Source organism: Manacus candei, unplaced genomic scaffold, assembly GCF_025592945.1.
Source record: "Manacus candei isolate 608988 ecotype Guabito, Panama unplaced genomic scaffold, ASM2559294v1 h1tg000047l, whole genome shotgun sequence".
NCBI classification, from domain to species: domain Eukaryota; kingdom Metazoa; phylum Chordata; class Aves; order Passeriformes; family Pipridae; genus Manacus; species Manacus candei.
The window spans coordinates 8,438,177-8,453,292 of record NW_026138095.1 but is presented as its reverse complement, the minus strand read 5'-3'; the positions used below and the strand labels follow the sequence as shown (position 1 = coordinate 8,453,292).

General features: G+C 47.4%; 1 protein-coding gene across 2 annotated transcripts in view; it reads left to right on the top strand.

Annotated features, from left to right (window-relative positions):
- SEPTIN9 (septin 9) overlaps positions 1–15,116 on the top strand; it is a 512,715-nt gene that overhangs the window by 15,446 nt on the left and 482,153 nt on the right. Inside the window, exon 2 of one of the 2 annotated variants that reach the window (XM_051797521.1) lies at positions 8,976–9,032. The exons of the other annotated variant lie outside the window; for it this stretch is intronic. Within the exon in view, the coding sequence (XP_051653481.1) occupies positions 8,976–9,032 (57 nt within the window). The remainder of the gene's footprint in view (positions 1–8,975; positions 9,033–15,116) is intronic. 2 annotated transcript variants of the gene reach the window in all.

The window sequence follows — 15,116 nt, the reverse complement described above, 5'->3', positions numbered from 1 at the left end:
GGAGGAAAGTTACGTGCAGCAAGTCATGTTAGAGCCTGATGGTAGCTGAGCAGTTCCTGACTCCCCTATTCCAGCTGAGCTGATCCTCCCTGCCCAGCCACCTCAGCATCTTCCTAGGGCAGGATTAGCCTTGGATGAGCAGAGAGACAAGGTGCAACTGGGGTTGGGGTCAAAGATAAACGTTAGGAAGTGGAAGTGTGATGTCCCGAGGGAGAAACTGCGATTGTGAGCTTAAGTTTCTTGCACAGGGCTGTGCAGGGAGCTGCTTTCTGAACCATAGCCTGGAGCTTGGGCTTTCTGACTTCAGGGCAATCCTGTGTAATACCAGAGTATCACAGGGGTGATACTCTCAGCCACATGATACATGTGTGAGCTGTATGTATGTGGTGCAAAGTGTTTGTGCTCAGGCTGCTGCTGCACTAGGGATGCTCAGGTGAAAGGGCTCCAGGTAGCATTTGGAGCCTAAAGTATATTTAGAATATATATATTTGTTGGATTTTGTTTACACAGAGAAAAGTGTGTAAACTATTTTCTGCTTGAGCTTAATGCCCTTCCACAATTCTCTTCTCCATCAAGTGGCCAAAGAGTTTGTGAGTCTTGACCCCGAATATTCATCTGAATTTCTGGCTAGGAAGAGGTTTCATGTCTATGTCCCCTTAGCTGCTTCTTTACCTACTGCTGGTTCCTTCATCTGGATGTTACGTGGCTGCAGTGGAGCATCTCTCATATGGTGTGAAGGAAAAGGACACTTGGTCCAAGTCTGGAGTGAGACTTGGACTTGCAGTTTCTTCAGAGTGAGACACTGGTCTCAAAAGCAAAGGCTGCCCTTTATTTCCTCCAGCTGTGATGAGGAGGAGCTCACTGAGGCTGGGCAGTCCAAAGTGGACAGGTCTCCTCTGGGTGTCCTGTTCAGTCCAGGTGCTTTCACACTTCTGACAAGCTGTGGACTATCCCAGTGTGTTATCCTAGTGGGTCATCCCAGTGGATCACTCAGGCTCAGGAGAGCCCTTGACCTCTGCCCTTTGTCAACTGCTGCCCTTTGGCTACTGCGTCGCTGCCTCTTTGTTCTCAGCTTCTCTCCATTATACACCCCCATCCCTCTCTGGGAAAAATCAACATTTGCCTTCCAGAGCCTGGCAAACAGAAGGGGTCTGTATTACATCCTCATGGCAGCCCCAGGCTCACAGGGCTCCCATGATAAATCCAGTGGTGTCTGTTGCCAGAGGGACCCTCTGAAACATAAGTTTGGGAGTTCTGTGTGTGAAATGAGAGCAGGGAAGCGCAGCATGTGGACACTGAGCAAACGCTGGAGCTGGGGAATAAGATGTGGATTGCACTGAGGTTATAAGAAGATGGCAAGGAATGGATTTTTAACCTGAATTACCACATTGCTGCTAAAGCTGCATGCAGTGTTGGAGTGCAGCAGGGAGCCAGATGCTGGGCTGGGAAGTTTGCACCGGGACTTCTCCTGCGTGGTCACAGCCAGAGCGTTACAGGCCTGTGGGAGTGGGGAGCAGAGCTGCAGGGCAGCCTGGGAGTATTTGATCCATATGGAAATACCACACTGCAGTTTTAAAATTCCTTTCCCCTCCTTCAAATCTGACAGTGGTTTTCTCCAGCTAATCCATGGCCATTGCCAGACGAACCCGAGAAAGTGAGGTGCACTTGTGGGTCTGGAAGCTGTAAATGCTTGGGGGTTTTGGAAGGCAAAGAATGAGTGGTGATTGTTTGTTTTGCTCTTTGTTTCCATAGTACTCTGGGCCTTATCCCCTGTCCATTCAGGCTCCTGAGGACTCTTGTGTTATTAATGTTAATTATTAACTAACACATTTCTAGCTTGCCGAAGCTCTTGTGGCAGCTGGTTAATGTAAGAGTTTGATTATTTCCTTCTTTGAGCAAGGCTGCAGCTTGGGTGTGTTCAGGTCTGTTCTCTCCTTCCCATCTTTGCTGGGATGCTTCAGGTTCTGCAGAAACAAATGAGACCAGATCCAAGCTGCTCTTGTGACATCCTCCTGCAAAACCCCCTTGTTTAGAGAAAATGCCACAAGGCAACTGTTTGTTGAATTCCAGTTCCTGTGTCCTGCTTCTCTTGGATTTCCACAGATAAGAAGTGTGAGCAAGTGTAGAGTGTGGTGCAGACAGGGTAAATTTAGAGGGACAAGACCTCTCTGGAAATCTGGTTAACTTCAACAGTGAACTGAAAGGAATTTTAGGCTTGACAGCGGTTACCAGATCCATTCCCAACCAGCAGAGCTCCACAAGAGCAGTCTTCTGTTCCTGTGCAAATCCTTTTCCCTTCCCCTCCTGCTGCTAAGTAAAAGAATCCCATAAGCCAGTAAAGCTGACAACACATACAAAAGGCCTGTTTTTCCAGTCCCTTCCAATTTGTGAGGATACTTGTGTTATAAATATGCATTTGCACAAGTCACCCGATGTGTTGGTGTGGTGACGTGGCATCTTTGCTGCTGCCCGCCCGGATTACTGGAGCACTCCAAGCAGAAGGATCACAGATGATGACTAACATGCTTTTTCACATGAAAAACTGCTTGTGCTAATTTTTTTTTTGGTGCTTTCATGGTTGTCCAGTGTATCTCTGAATGACTATCAGCTGCGAGGAATTTGTGGGCAGTAAAGAACAGAGGATCACAAGGAGTGATGAAATGATCTTGTTATTTCTATGAAATGAATGTCTGAGGACTGAGTTTACTCACCTCTGAATAAATTCATGGGGAAAGGCGCAGTCCCTGCACTGTTTGAAGGCCATTTTAGCTCTTGAGCAATTTGCCAAAGCACTTGAGATCACTCCAGTGTTTTAATCTTGAAGTTGAGATTGAACACCTCTGAAAAGCCAAGACTTTGTTCAAACACGAGCTTGAATTTGTGATGACCGTATAAAAATGTGTGGTGTGGGTTTTGTGGGTCAGCCAAGACAATTTTCTGGCTTTAAGCTCTGTGGATGCAGCAATTGAGTTCCTGAGAATTACGGCAGTTTAATTTGAGTGAAGAATTTGAATCAAAGCCTAAAGTTGAGCAAAGGTTAAAGTGCTGGGTGCCCTGTCATCTTCTATCACCTTGTACAGGACTGGTCCTTCTACCTAACATAGCCCTTTGCTGTGGCCAGTCCACTGCTGGGCTTGGGGAAACCTTTCTAACACTGGAAAAACTGAGGCTTAATTCTTGTTGCCCTTTATGATTAGCACAAGCTTTTGTAACATTTCTTTAGTGTTAGAACATGTTTGGCACCTGCCAGAAAGCCTAGTGTTGTGGTAGGAATACATGCATCCTGCCAATGCCAATTTTCCTGTGGTTTCCTTGAGGGTTATCTGACATCCAGCCTCGGGCCAGGTTCTTTCTATGTGTTAATAGCACTGTGCTGATTAGCAGTGTTGTTTGGCCCCAGCCTGGTGATATCCAGCTCCCACCTCAGGCCAGTGGTGTTTTAGGCTGTCTTTCTATGCTTAGCCTTTGACCCAGACACACACAGTTTGTTGATGTGCCCACATGGTGATGGTTGTGTTGGAGAAGGTGGTGGTTCCACTCCTGAGTCTGTAACCAGTGCCCCTTGGCAGCAGCATCCCTTCATTCCATCAGCATCCCTCCATCCTGGTGAAAGCTCAGTTTGCTGCCAGAGATATTTGATCCAGAAGGAAACCATGCACATGGGTTCAATGTTGGTTTTGGTTGGTTTCTTTTTTCCTAGCTGTGCTCAGCTTCTTTGTAAAGAGTTTCTGTTACACAGAATCTGGAAAAGTGTCTCTTATTCTTCAGTGCATGTTTCTGATTAGTATTGGAAATGAACATGATTTTTTTTTCCCTTTTTTTTTTTTTTAACCATATTCCTTTTGAGGTTAATGTTGCAAGTGGATTTCAAGTTAAGGGAAGTGAAATTTGTAATTGTGTGGTTCATTGGACTCGGGCTCGAAGCAATAGAGATTCTTCTTCCTTTGCTACTCTACAAACAGATGTCCCTCCCTTGTGGTCCTCAGCTTCCCCGAGCCCCTCTATCCCCAGCTGCCTCCAGTGACACCACAGCTCCATGTGCCAGGATGTCCTGTGTCAGCAGCTCAGGCTCCAGCAGCTGGTCTGGTGTGTTGGAGAAGCCACAGACATAGTTGTTGTGCTGCGTGGATCAAACCCTGTGTGGGTCTTCCTCCTGTTAACAGCTCCAGGCCATGTTACTGATGAGATCTTCTCCAGCCAATTTATTTTAGGAGCTTTTAGAGCTTGCCTGGATGAAGAGGGATGAAATACAGCTGTCAGTGAAGGCAATTCTCCTGCCCACTGTCTGGATAGTACCTGTGAAGTGGATACAGTGAGACATTTCACACCCTAAAGGTGTTGTGATAGATGTTACACATCCTAACAGGGAGTGGAAAACCCTGTCCCAACAGTTGGCACTGGTTCCTGTGCAGGGCAAAGTGACATCCTTGCTGTCCTTTATATCCTGCCTAGCTGACAGCAGGATGGCCTGAGGAGATGGCAAAGGGCAGGATAGGGTACAGGAGTCAGGACTGGGTGTGTGCAGTGCTTGGGCTGCTGCTCCTGCCCTGGAGGGAACCAGTTCTGTCAGCCTTTGCTTTAAAAGCTGCTGGTGTTGTGCAGGGGCTGTAGACACGTCTGAAGGGTTGTTCTGCTGAGAAGTGCCAAAGGTGAAGTCCAGAGATAGCTCTGTGGCATGATCCATAGCTGTACACCCCAGGAAAGAGCTCTGGGGAGTCAGGAGTGTGGATATACCCAGGGGAAACCAGTCTTAGATGGAGATGTCTCCAGTGCTGTCTGGACACCCTGCTGGGTGAAGAAGGAAGCTGAATTATCTATCTCAGACCTGTTAGTAAATACATGTAACAGAAGCAAGGGTCATACTGGCTGCTCAGATGAGCTGGTGCCGCTTTGCTGACTCCAGCACAGTGTGGGATGGCTCCTGCTGGGTTTGGCCCATCCCTTTCTATCACCACCTTTGTTTGATTTGGGTTCTCTTGTTTGCTTGCTTTTTGTTTTTACTGGACTGTGTAGAGAGAGTGAGTTCCTGAGTTGCATCCTCTATTGTTTGTCCTCACAGCATGGTTTCTGTTGATAATGGGAATTGCTCATTTGTTCTCTTCAATTTTACATCACATGAGTGTAGCAGCATGGATCACTTACTGTGAGGAGAGAAGCAGTCCCAAGTGGTCTGTCTCATTACTGTTAAATGCATCCATAAAGTTTGGGATGTATCATGCAAAAGCTCTGTTTTGGGGAATGTACATGTTGACTGAGGTGAACATGTCTGGCAGTTCCCTAGTTGGCTTTAGATTCAGCCAAGTCAGCTAAAAAAGTCACTCTGTAGCATGGACGGTTTCTCTAAAGAGGCTGCATTCATTCCCCCTGCTGCTCTGAACCACGTCTGCATCCAGGTAAACATCTAGAAGATGCTTCTGTTTCAATACTGGGATGACTTACATCCATCATGTCTTATATCAATAGCTGCAAGAAGCACAATAGAGTAGAACATTTGTCCCAGTATTGTCTGGAGGGAGTGATTTAAACGTGAGCCTGGCTGGGATTCTGCTTGCGCTGCCACGACACGGAACAACTCTTGACTTTGGCAGTTGTGAAGGAGATCCCAGTGAAGCCCAGTGTCCTTGAGCACTGCTGCCTTTCCGCTGTGCCACGTGGTCCCGGCCTGTGGATCTGGAGGAAATTAGTCATTGATTATAAAACATGAAAAAATATTACTCAGCGAGCGAGCCAAGGTGAGGCTGAGCTGGGCAAGCGTCAGAACTTTGTCCTGCTGAGGCACATCCGCTGGGTTGAATGAGCCCTTCTTGGACTGACTGACTTTAACTGTCAGACTTTTCTGTTTTCAAGTCGTTCTGCTGGGAACAAGGGGAAGAGGATTCCTAATTTCAGCTAAATAAAGCATAATGCATTATGTTTCTTCGTCCGGCGCGCTACAATAAATTTACAGCGTGGCTTGAGGGCATTTGAACAGCGTTAAGAGGGAAGGCTCATAGACACTGTGTCTGGGGTGGAAACCTTTGATTTTTGTTTCACAGCCCTGCAGCTCAAATGTGGGGCTCAGCCTCCTGCTTCCAGGCTATAAATAGAGGTAACCCCAGAACACGCTCGGCACGCCGATGCTCTCTGGTCCTGCCCACTCCACCGGCTTCCTGGCACTGTGTTCACAGCAGCATATTTTTAGCTGTTGCTTTCTCATTACTTATTTTATTTTTTTGACAGATCTTCTCTTCTTGCCTTGCCAGGCTGCCAGCTTTCCCTGCTGTTTATCTGCTTTCCAGGACTGTATCTGGATCTTCCCTTGATGGAAAGGCAGTGGGACATCACAGATAGCAAACTTGGCTTGGACTCCGTAGCATTCCCTTTTCCCAGACTCTCTGTTAAGGTATTAGGCAGCCTGGGTGAATTTCGTGTTTGGTCCTTATTTTCTCTTTGTCTGAAAGGGAATTAACAGCATTATCATGTATTATTAATGTTGTTAACAGGCAGTGGAGAAAAAGCTGCCAGAAAAACTTCCTTCTAATGCTGCCTCCAACACACAGCAAATCAATTGAGCTTGTCTACCCATTTAAAAAGGGTGTGAATAGTAATTCCAGGGCCCCAGAGAAAACCTGTGAGACAGGGCATATAAACAAATTCTCAGAAATGTTTGCATACAAGCCACAGGCTCAGCCAGGGCATGGATGCTCTGATGGCTGTGCTGTGTTGGATGCTCCAAGTCCTATGTGTGTTTTTCCACTGGAGTCGTTGCTAGAGGGAATAAAGCCTATTTCCTATGTGCAGTCCTGTCCAAGCTTGTAAGCTCCTGGTTCAGCTTCCGTCCTGCTTTGCTGCAGACTGAATGAAGTCTTTGAACCTAAAAGGCTGTGTTTAACCAGCTCAGCGTGGCTGCATATCTGCGTTCCTCAGCGTGCCACCCATAAGGGACGATTTTTCTCTGGTTTTTGAGCAGTCCTAAAAGCCAGATTTCAACACTGCACCTTGTCTGCACCCAGGCAACAGAGAGGTGTTTGCTCTCTGTGTGGAGCTGAGCCAGGACAAAGCTGCTCTTGCAGCCTGTCTCAAGAAGTGCCATTTAGAAATCTGGGCAGAGGAAATGTGCCTTCTCGTTCCTGCTAGTGTCCAAAAAAGCAGTAGACATTTAGAGAGGAGGAAATAATTAAGAAAAACATTCGAGGACTGGGTTTAATGGAAAAAATATGTTTAGAATTTGCAATGCTGGTTGTAATGCACAAGTTCCTATAAACTTCAGCTCTTCTCTCTCTGTCAGTCAGGGAATTACAGACCGGGTGCAGCAGCAGTCTGTCCTGCTGCAATGCAGGTAAAGCTCTCATAGAAGGCAAACTGGGTGTTCACAGATGTGGGTGGACAGTCCTGGCTCTATTTTTGGCTCTTTGGGGGTGGCTCTGGGTGGTGCTGGCCATGGGTTCTCTCTGCGGTGCTGTTTCCCAGGACCAGCCCTGTGGTTCAGCCACATAATGTTGCAGGCACAGAGGCTTTTTATATTAGAAAAGGAAAGGGAAGAGCAAACACACACAAATACATACATATATATATATATATATATATATATATAAGCAGAGGGTTCTGAGCATGAGATGCTTTTTCCACTTCAAGTTGCCAGGCAGCCCTTTTTCCTTCCCTCCCTCCCTCCCAGGGCTTACTGGTTTGAAAGTTTTCCTGCCTTTTTTCTCTGTGTATTTATTCTTAACAAATTTTTATCCTGTATGGTGCAGTCTTCCAGCTGACAAGGTTTGTAAGGTTGTGACTATGTTACAAATCACAGTTTGGGGTTATTCTGCAGCTTAAACTGGTGTTGTTCTAAGCCCTTTGCTTATTGTCCAGCAGATCTGGTAGATGGTGAGAAGGTAGTTTAAGTAATATAATTGAACAGCAACATCATCCCAAAATCCTGGGAGTTTTTTACCTCTTTGTAGGGTAGAAATCCTGATTCAATATTTTTATGTGCTGAAGGAGGGTTTATAATGAGCTGAGGAGCTTCTGTGGCTTGACAGCTCCAGCATCTGGTGTCTGAGATGACAGATACCATCCTGGAGCTGTTTTTCCTGCAGCAGGTCCCACCAGAGACTGGGCAGCTGTCAGACTTTCTGAGAATCCCCATACCAGGACATCATAGCATTTGGGGTGATTTCAGGATATATCATCCCACCTGAGGTGGTTCACTGCTTTTATTGTGGTAAGAAAAGGAGAAACTGAGGCAGTGATCAATGTACAGTTTCAGCTTCAAGGGGAATTCTGGTTCTTGCTGAGTTTTTCAGCCCACCTGGGAAGCAAGTGTACTGTCAATCACCATTTTTACAAACAGGTAGCTAGGGCAGCAGAGAAATTATGTTTAATGTTGCTGATGGACTAGAAATGTTGTTGTAGTCAGTAGGTCCCTGTGGCTTGTCTGGAGTCTGGGAGGCACTTGGGAGTTTCTGATGACTTTCTGAAATGGGTATGGGAATGGAGGTGCATCTCATGTTCCAGCTGGTCTGACCCCATGACAGGGTTCTCATAAACAATATGTTCTCAGGATGCTGGGTGCAATCTAGTGAGTAGTCTCTGCCAGTGCATGTCCTTAAATTGCTCTACTTTCCTCTCCCTTCAAGGAAACCTGTCTCTGGAAGTGCTGCACTTGTCTCTAGGATAAAATATCCTGGAGCAAGAGGTGAATGTGTGTGTCCCACTTATGATTTCAAAAGTTCCCTCTGGTGTTTCTGGAAACCCTAAGTACATTTGTGGGTTTGCTACATTTGAATAATAATGTTTGACATCTTCAGGGAAAGGTGGAGGTCTCTCCTCAGGTGTTTTTCTGTTTAAAATAACACATAACACTCCTTGGATCACAGAGGTGGTTGTGCAGGGCAGATTCCTAAAAGAAAATATGCCTTTCCAGATGTGGAGTCATAGCAGGGAGGTAGATTCATGTACCATATTCACATAAACTCCCTATTGAAACCTTCTTCTTGCTTTAGGAATCAGCCGGACCTCCAGCGGGAGACTTCGGAGGCTCAGCGACCAGACGAGTCCAAGTAAGTTGTGTGACTTTTTCTCTCTTTGAAACTTCCTTATTAAATAAAAAAAAAGCATTTAAATAATTGAGTGAAAGCAGGTGGATAACACTCAGAAATCCAGCCTCCTGTCATGGTTTGAGAGGCAAAGCTGGCTGCTGATAAATTAAGAGCTCTCTGTGCTGGAGAGAGAAAAGAGTACGAGTAAAATATGTCTTTTTAAAAAGCCCCACCAAACTGTGAAAAGGGAGAACAATATAAAATAAATTATTAATTCCTTACTTCATAACAGCTCCAGAGACAATAATTAGCAAGCCCCACTTCAATTCAAGGGGTCTAACACAGGGCAGCAGCAAGCAGGAGTGGCCTGAGGTTGAAAGGCAGCTTTAATCATTAGTAGCTCTTTTGGACTCTCCTTAGCTATTATATTTTATTGGATGTGGAGATTTATGGATTATAAGTGCTTGTGACTAAATTTACAGTCCTAATTACAGCTTAATGTTCTGGAAGCTGTTTCTGGTTCAGAAGGAAGCAGGTGGGAGGGTTTGTTTTTCTTGAAAAAGGTGTTTTCCAGCCTCAGGAAAACAGTAGCAGATTTCTTGGTGCTTGTGAGTACCCGAGGCCGTGTGCTCTGCTTGTTTGTGTGGGACTTGGGGCTGCCCAGGGACAGAGACACGTCCCTGGTGGTTGTCTGCATTGGCCTGACCCTGCAAGTAGAAAATGTCACTGTTCTCCTCTAAAATACTCAGAGGGAAGCTGAGACAGCCCACTCCTGGGCTTTTGTTTCTGGTAGCACGTTTTGCTGGCTGTGTTAGCCCTCCAATGAGCTTGTGCTGCTCCTCAGTTCAAAGCCCTGTGGGAAACATGTAACCCATATTGAGGTGCTTTGTACATCACAGACACTGTTCTTTATTAGCAGGTGCTTTGTTGCCATTGAAATCTTCCCATGTGTTTTCTTCTCTGAGATCACAGAATCCTAGAATGGTTTGGGTTGGAAAGGACCTTAAAGACCATCTAGTTGCAACCTGTGTGACCTCCCCTTGTCTCATCATTTTCTCCAGGATGCTGGCAGTTGTCTCTGCTGGTTGTTGCCTGTCCCCCCAACAACCCTCCTTGCCTGCTTGTAACCCTGCTGTGGCCACACTTGGTTCAGGGTTTATCTGCTCCCACCCCATTGGTCTCTCTGTCACTCAGTTTCTCCCTCTGGGCTCGATTTGCTTTTTCAATTCATCTTCTCAGCCCTCATATCCTGTCTCAGCTCCCAGATGTACTTATCAAAACAGCCGTTTTCAGCTTTTCCCTCGGCGTGGGTGGGAGCAGAAAGCCACCCTCGGGATGCCTTCCTGGAGTGCTTTGCTGGATTGAGGCATCAGCACATGTGGAATGGGAATTAGTCATGGATGTCTGGTTAAGTGTGCACTTAAATGCCCTGGGAGCTGTGTCACTGCCTGCATTGCCCCCATCTAATGCTAGTGACTGGCATAGGGACAGGTATTTATGCTGTGGCACAGATGAGGGTGACAGGGGACATGGCACACTGTGACACTCTCCTGCTTTGCATCTGAAGCTCCACAGCCATGCACCGTCACCACCTCCAACCCTCACGTTGTGATGTGCCACTGGGAGGATGTAACTGTGGTCAGAGCACCCCAAACTGGTGTCAAGTGGCAGGAAAAATGCATTGGGTGATAATTACTGGGGAGTCACAGTGTTGTGTGAGTGCTGAAGCTCCATGGCAGCAAGAGGTCAGGGCAGAAGAACTGAGCTGCATTTTAAAGCTGATGCTTCAGAAGTCGGCCACCAGCGCAGAGCTGGTAGTTTTGAGCTGTAGTGTGTGTTTATCTTCTGCATATGCAAAAACAAAGCTGCTATCTCAGCCCTGGCACTGTGTGTTTCCATATACATACGTCTGAGGACAGAAGGGGGAATTGGTGCAGCTCCAAAGGGAACTGGGGTGTAGAGAATCTAAATTGACAGGCACAGCACATTTGTTCAAGCTTGTTTTCTTTAGTCTCTAATTATATACTTTTCCACTTTTCTGGTGAGAGACCTTGTAAATTTTAATCTTTTTTTTTCAAGTTAAAAATCAAATGAGCAGTTCAGTCCTTTGGTTTACATTGCAGTAAATATTTATGACTCCATATAACTGCAGTTCAATTTCCCCTTGTTTCAGGTCCAGATTTTCCCCTCTGCACATCTGGCCTTGCACTCAGAAGCTTTTATTCCTGTAAAAGATAAATTGGGGTTGGGATGACAGAGCAGTGGTTGCAAGTGAAGCGTTGCAGAGGGGTCTTGGTTGCTTTGGGCTCTTTGCCACCCTAAACAAAGAAAAGGATGACGTGCATTTCCATAGCCACCAGCTCTTGGGGTCTAGGTAGCTTCATCCATGTATTGCCTTGGGGCACATAGTAAGGGCAGGAACCTGGAGAATTAATGTTGGCCTCTCTTGGAAACCTCATTCTGTGACTCAAACTTTCTTGTCCATTTGAAAGTGGTTATATAGCATTGGCATCCAAAAGTGCTCGGTGAGCAACAATTCCAGGGCTTTGGAGCTGTGGTTTTTGTTTTGTACGAGCCTGGCGCGTAGTCCCAGGTAAGCCAGTGAGGTGGGATTCAGAAGTCCCTCTCCAGCTCTCTTGGAGCCCCTTTAGGCACTGGAAGGGGCTCTCAGGTCTCCCTGGAGCCTTTTCTTCTCTAGGCTGAACAACCCCAGCTCTCCCAGCCTGTCCCAGAGCAGAGGGGCTCCAGCCCTTGGAGCATTTCCATGACCACCTCTGGACTTGCTCCAGCAGCTTCACATTCTTCTTGTGTTGAGGGCCCCAGAGCTGGAGGCAGCACTGCAAGTGGGGTCTCAGGAGAGTTGAACAGAGGGACAGAATCCCCTCCCTTGACTTGCTGGTCGCAATTGTTGTCCTGTAGCCCAGGACAGGTTTGGCTTTTTTGCCTGACAGTGCACATTGCTGGCTCATGTTGAGCTTCTGATCCACCAACATCCCCAAGTCCTTCTCCCCAGGGACAGTCCTGATCCATTCTCTGCCCAGCCTGTATTTGTGCTTGGGATTGCCCTGACCCAGGTGCAGGATGTTGCCCTTGGCCCCACTGAACTTTGTGAGGTTCACATGAGCCCACCTCTCCAGCCTGTCCACATCCCTCTGGATGGCATCCCATCCCTCCAGCGTGTTAACCACACAAGTTAAGAATGGTGTGTCAGGGAAGTTACTCCCACTTCGGTTTCCTTCAGCTGTACTTGATGAATTTGAAGGAGAGAAGTATTTGCTGACACTTGCCATCCGGAGCAGTGGTGTGTTCCCCACTCAGCCAGAAAACAGCCCAGAGCAGCTGGAGTGGAAGAAATCGGCATCGTGTTCCTCTCGGGCAGCCAGCTGTGCTCTGTACTTTGATTTGTTTCCAGCCTACAATTCACTTTTTGCTAAGAGGAAGGAACTTCCTTGGCAGGGATAATACAGGAGAGGGTCCTTTTAAAAGGTAGAGTTTACTAATTTGGCTAAAACAGCATATTTTTTTCTGCGTAGGTGATCGCAGGGAGGACGATGCCTCCCAGTTGTGTTTCAGCAGCGCTGCTCCTGCACCAGTGCTGTCTGTGGGTCAGGTGCTTTGTTCACGAGAGGTCCCAAAGGGTTGGGAGGGGAGCAGGTGCCTCAGCTTTCCTGTTTCAGCCTTTGTCTGGCTGTGTGGCTGCCTGGAGCCGGCCGGAGCAGAGCAGGGGCAGGCTGCCAGGACCAGCTGCGGTCCAGGGCAGGCTTGGCTTTTCCATCCAAAAAGCAAGAGCACCAGCAGCCCCACTTCTGCATCATCAGCAGCTGGCTGAGGATCAACCACAACTTGTCTCAGTGCTTTTTGGAAGGGTAGGGCGTAATTTTGGAGAGGCACGAAGCTCAAGGCCAGTTATCTGGGTTATGTTAGAAAGGGGCACTGGCTGATATCATGAAACCTTCGCTGGGACAGTTTGTCTTGTATTGTCTAAATACTTCTCTTGGGTATAAAGCAGAGGCACTCCCATCCCAGACATTGTTTGCACCAGCTCAAGCCCCTTGTTCACCCTTTATAATGGTGGTAGATGGGCCAGAAGCCACAGTGGGTGGACCAGTGTGGGCTGGAGATGCAGGAGGAGTGAGGTGATTCAAAGGTGCTGGTTGTGGTGTGAGCCTGTGGCCTTCTGCTCAGGGCACAAGCTCTAGGACCCCATTGACCACAATATCACTGCACTGCCATGCTGCCCAGGGCACCCAGGAGGTCTCTGCAGGAGCTGGTACCTGGGATTAATAAGAGTGGAGAGATTATAGTCTTACATTACAATATCAACAAGATAGGCACAGATAGTTCTTGTCTTAATTTGGTTTTCCCTGGTCAAGCCTTGCATTTTGCCTTTTAACAGTTATTGATGTTCCCATTTCATAGCTGGGGGAAAGAGAGCAGCTGAAAGCTGTGCCTTGAGCATTGCCTGTGAATCTGGGGATCTTTCCCCTTGGGCACAATGGAAAGATGAGTGGCCAGGTGGATGGGCACAGCCTAAATTGACATTATCACTTTAACAAGGACAGCAGGATATCAGCAGCATTCACTAATTTGGGATGCTCCAAATTCACGGTAGATATGGCAATAGATCTTGCTGTTTCCCTCACTTGATTTAGTACTTTGCCCTGAGGACCAACTCCTCTTGTTATGCCTGGAGTCTGTAAGAGACTAACTCTAAAAATTCATTTATGTGAAGTTGTGGGTTAACCAGAACAGTGGAAATAAACAAAAGAAATGTCAAAAGCCAGGGGCTCTCCAGTGGAGCGTGCATGATGGCTGTTACATAAGCTAATTCGGAGTGCTATAAAAACCATTAGGTGTGTGAGGGGTTTTTCCTCAGGGAAGAGCTGTCAGAACTGCCACACATCTGCAGCTCAGACACGGGCACCCCCACTCACAGCACAGCCCTCCACGTGTCTTCGTGTTATCTGAGGAGGCTGAGGTTGGGACCCCCTCCTGTAAACCTTGATCCAGACCTGCAGCTTATCCTCCATCTGTTTGTAGCTCCCCGCTGGCATCCAGCGGGATCCAGGCTGTGCGTGCAGCACTTCTGGTCCAGCTGGAGGCTGGGGAGATTCACATCATCTCTTTGCAGTGTGATGTCAACGTCTCTTTGATGTGTGATGAAATGGCCCCAAGTTGTGCCAGGGGTGGTTTAGATTACATATTAGGAAAAATTTCTTCACTGAACGTGTGGTCAGGCGCTGGAACAGGCTGCCCAAGGAAGTGGTGGAATCGCCATCGTCCCTGGAAGTGCTCAAAAGTTGTGTGGATGTGGCAGTCGAGGACGTGGTTTAGTGGTGAACACAGCAGTGCTGGGTTAATAGTTGAACTCAATGATCTTGTAGTTCTTTTCCAACTTTAACTGTCCAAAGATTCTGTGTTTTTAGCACAGAAGTGCTTTCACTGTGGTGAAGCAGCTGAGGGGTTAACTGGAGGTTGTGGTTGCAACCTCATTGCTCTGGATGTGTCCTTAGATGAGGTCATACGAATTTCTTTGGGTAGCCTCTATTCCCCTTTGTTTTAAGCACCAAACTGGTCACTCCAGCTGTTCTGGTCTCCGTGCCAAAGTGTCCCCATGCACACGAGCTCCCTGGTGACAAACCCTCACTTGACACGTGTCCTCTTCATCACACATGGCCTTTCTTATCCGGAGGCCAAAGCAGCAGAGGGTGAAACTTGGTCACAGGAAAGCTTGGAGAGTCCCTTCTGCAGCAGCACAGCTCTGTAGGTGATTCCAGCTCCAGGCAACACGCTGTTAAAGCAGAAAGGCTGCTCCCAGTTCAGGTGCCTGGATTCCTGCACGGACACACGCAGGGAGGTGCTTGTGTAACATTGACACGTGGACTCTGAGCTGCCTGGGACAGTCCTGTGGGGCTCCCACGTGCTGCCAGCAGAGCTGTGTGTTACTCACAGTGACTGAGGGAGCGTGGGCACCCGGGTGCACAGCTGAGAAATTAAGGAATAGTGATGGGTGCCGTGGGCTTGTGCTGGTGGGGGGATGTTCTGCTTGTCCTGTTCCTTTACAACATCCGCGATTCATCTCCAGTTTCAAGTATAATATTTTTA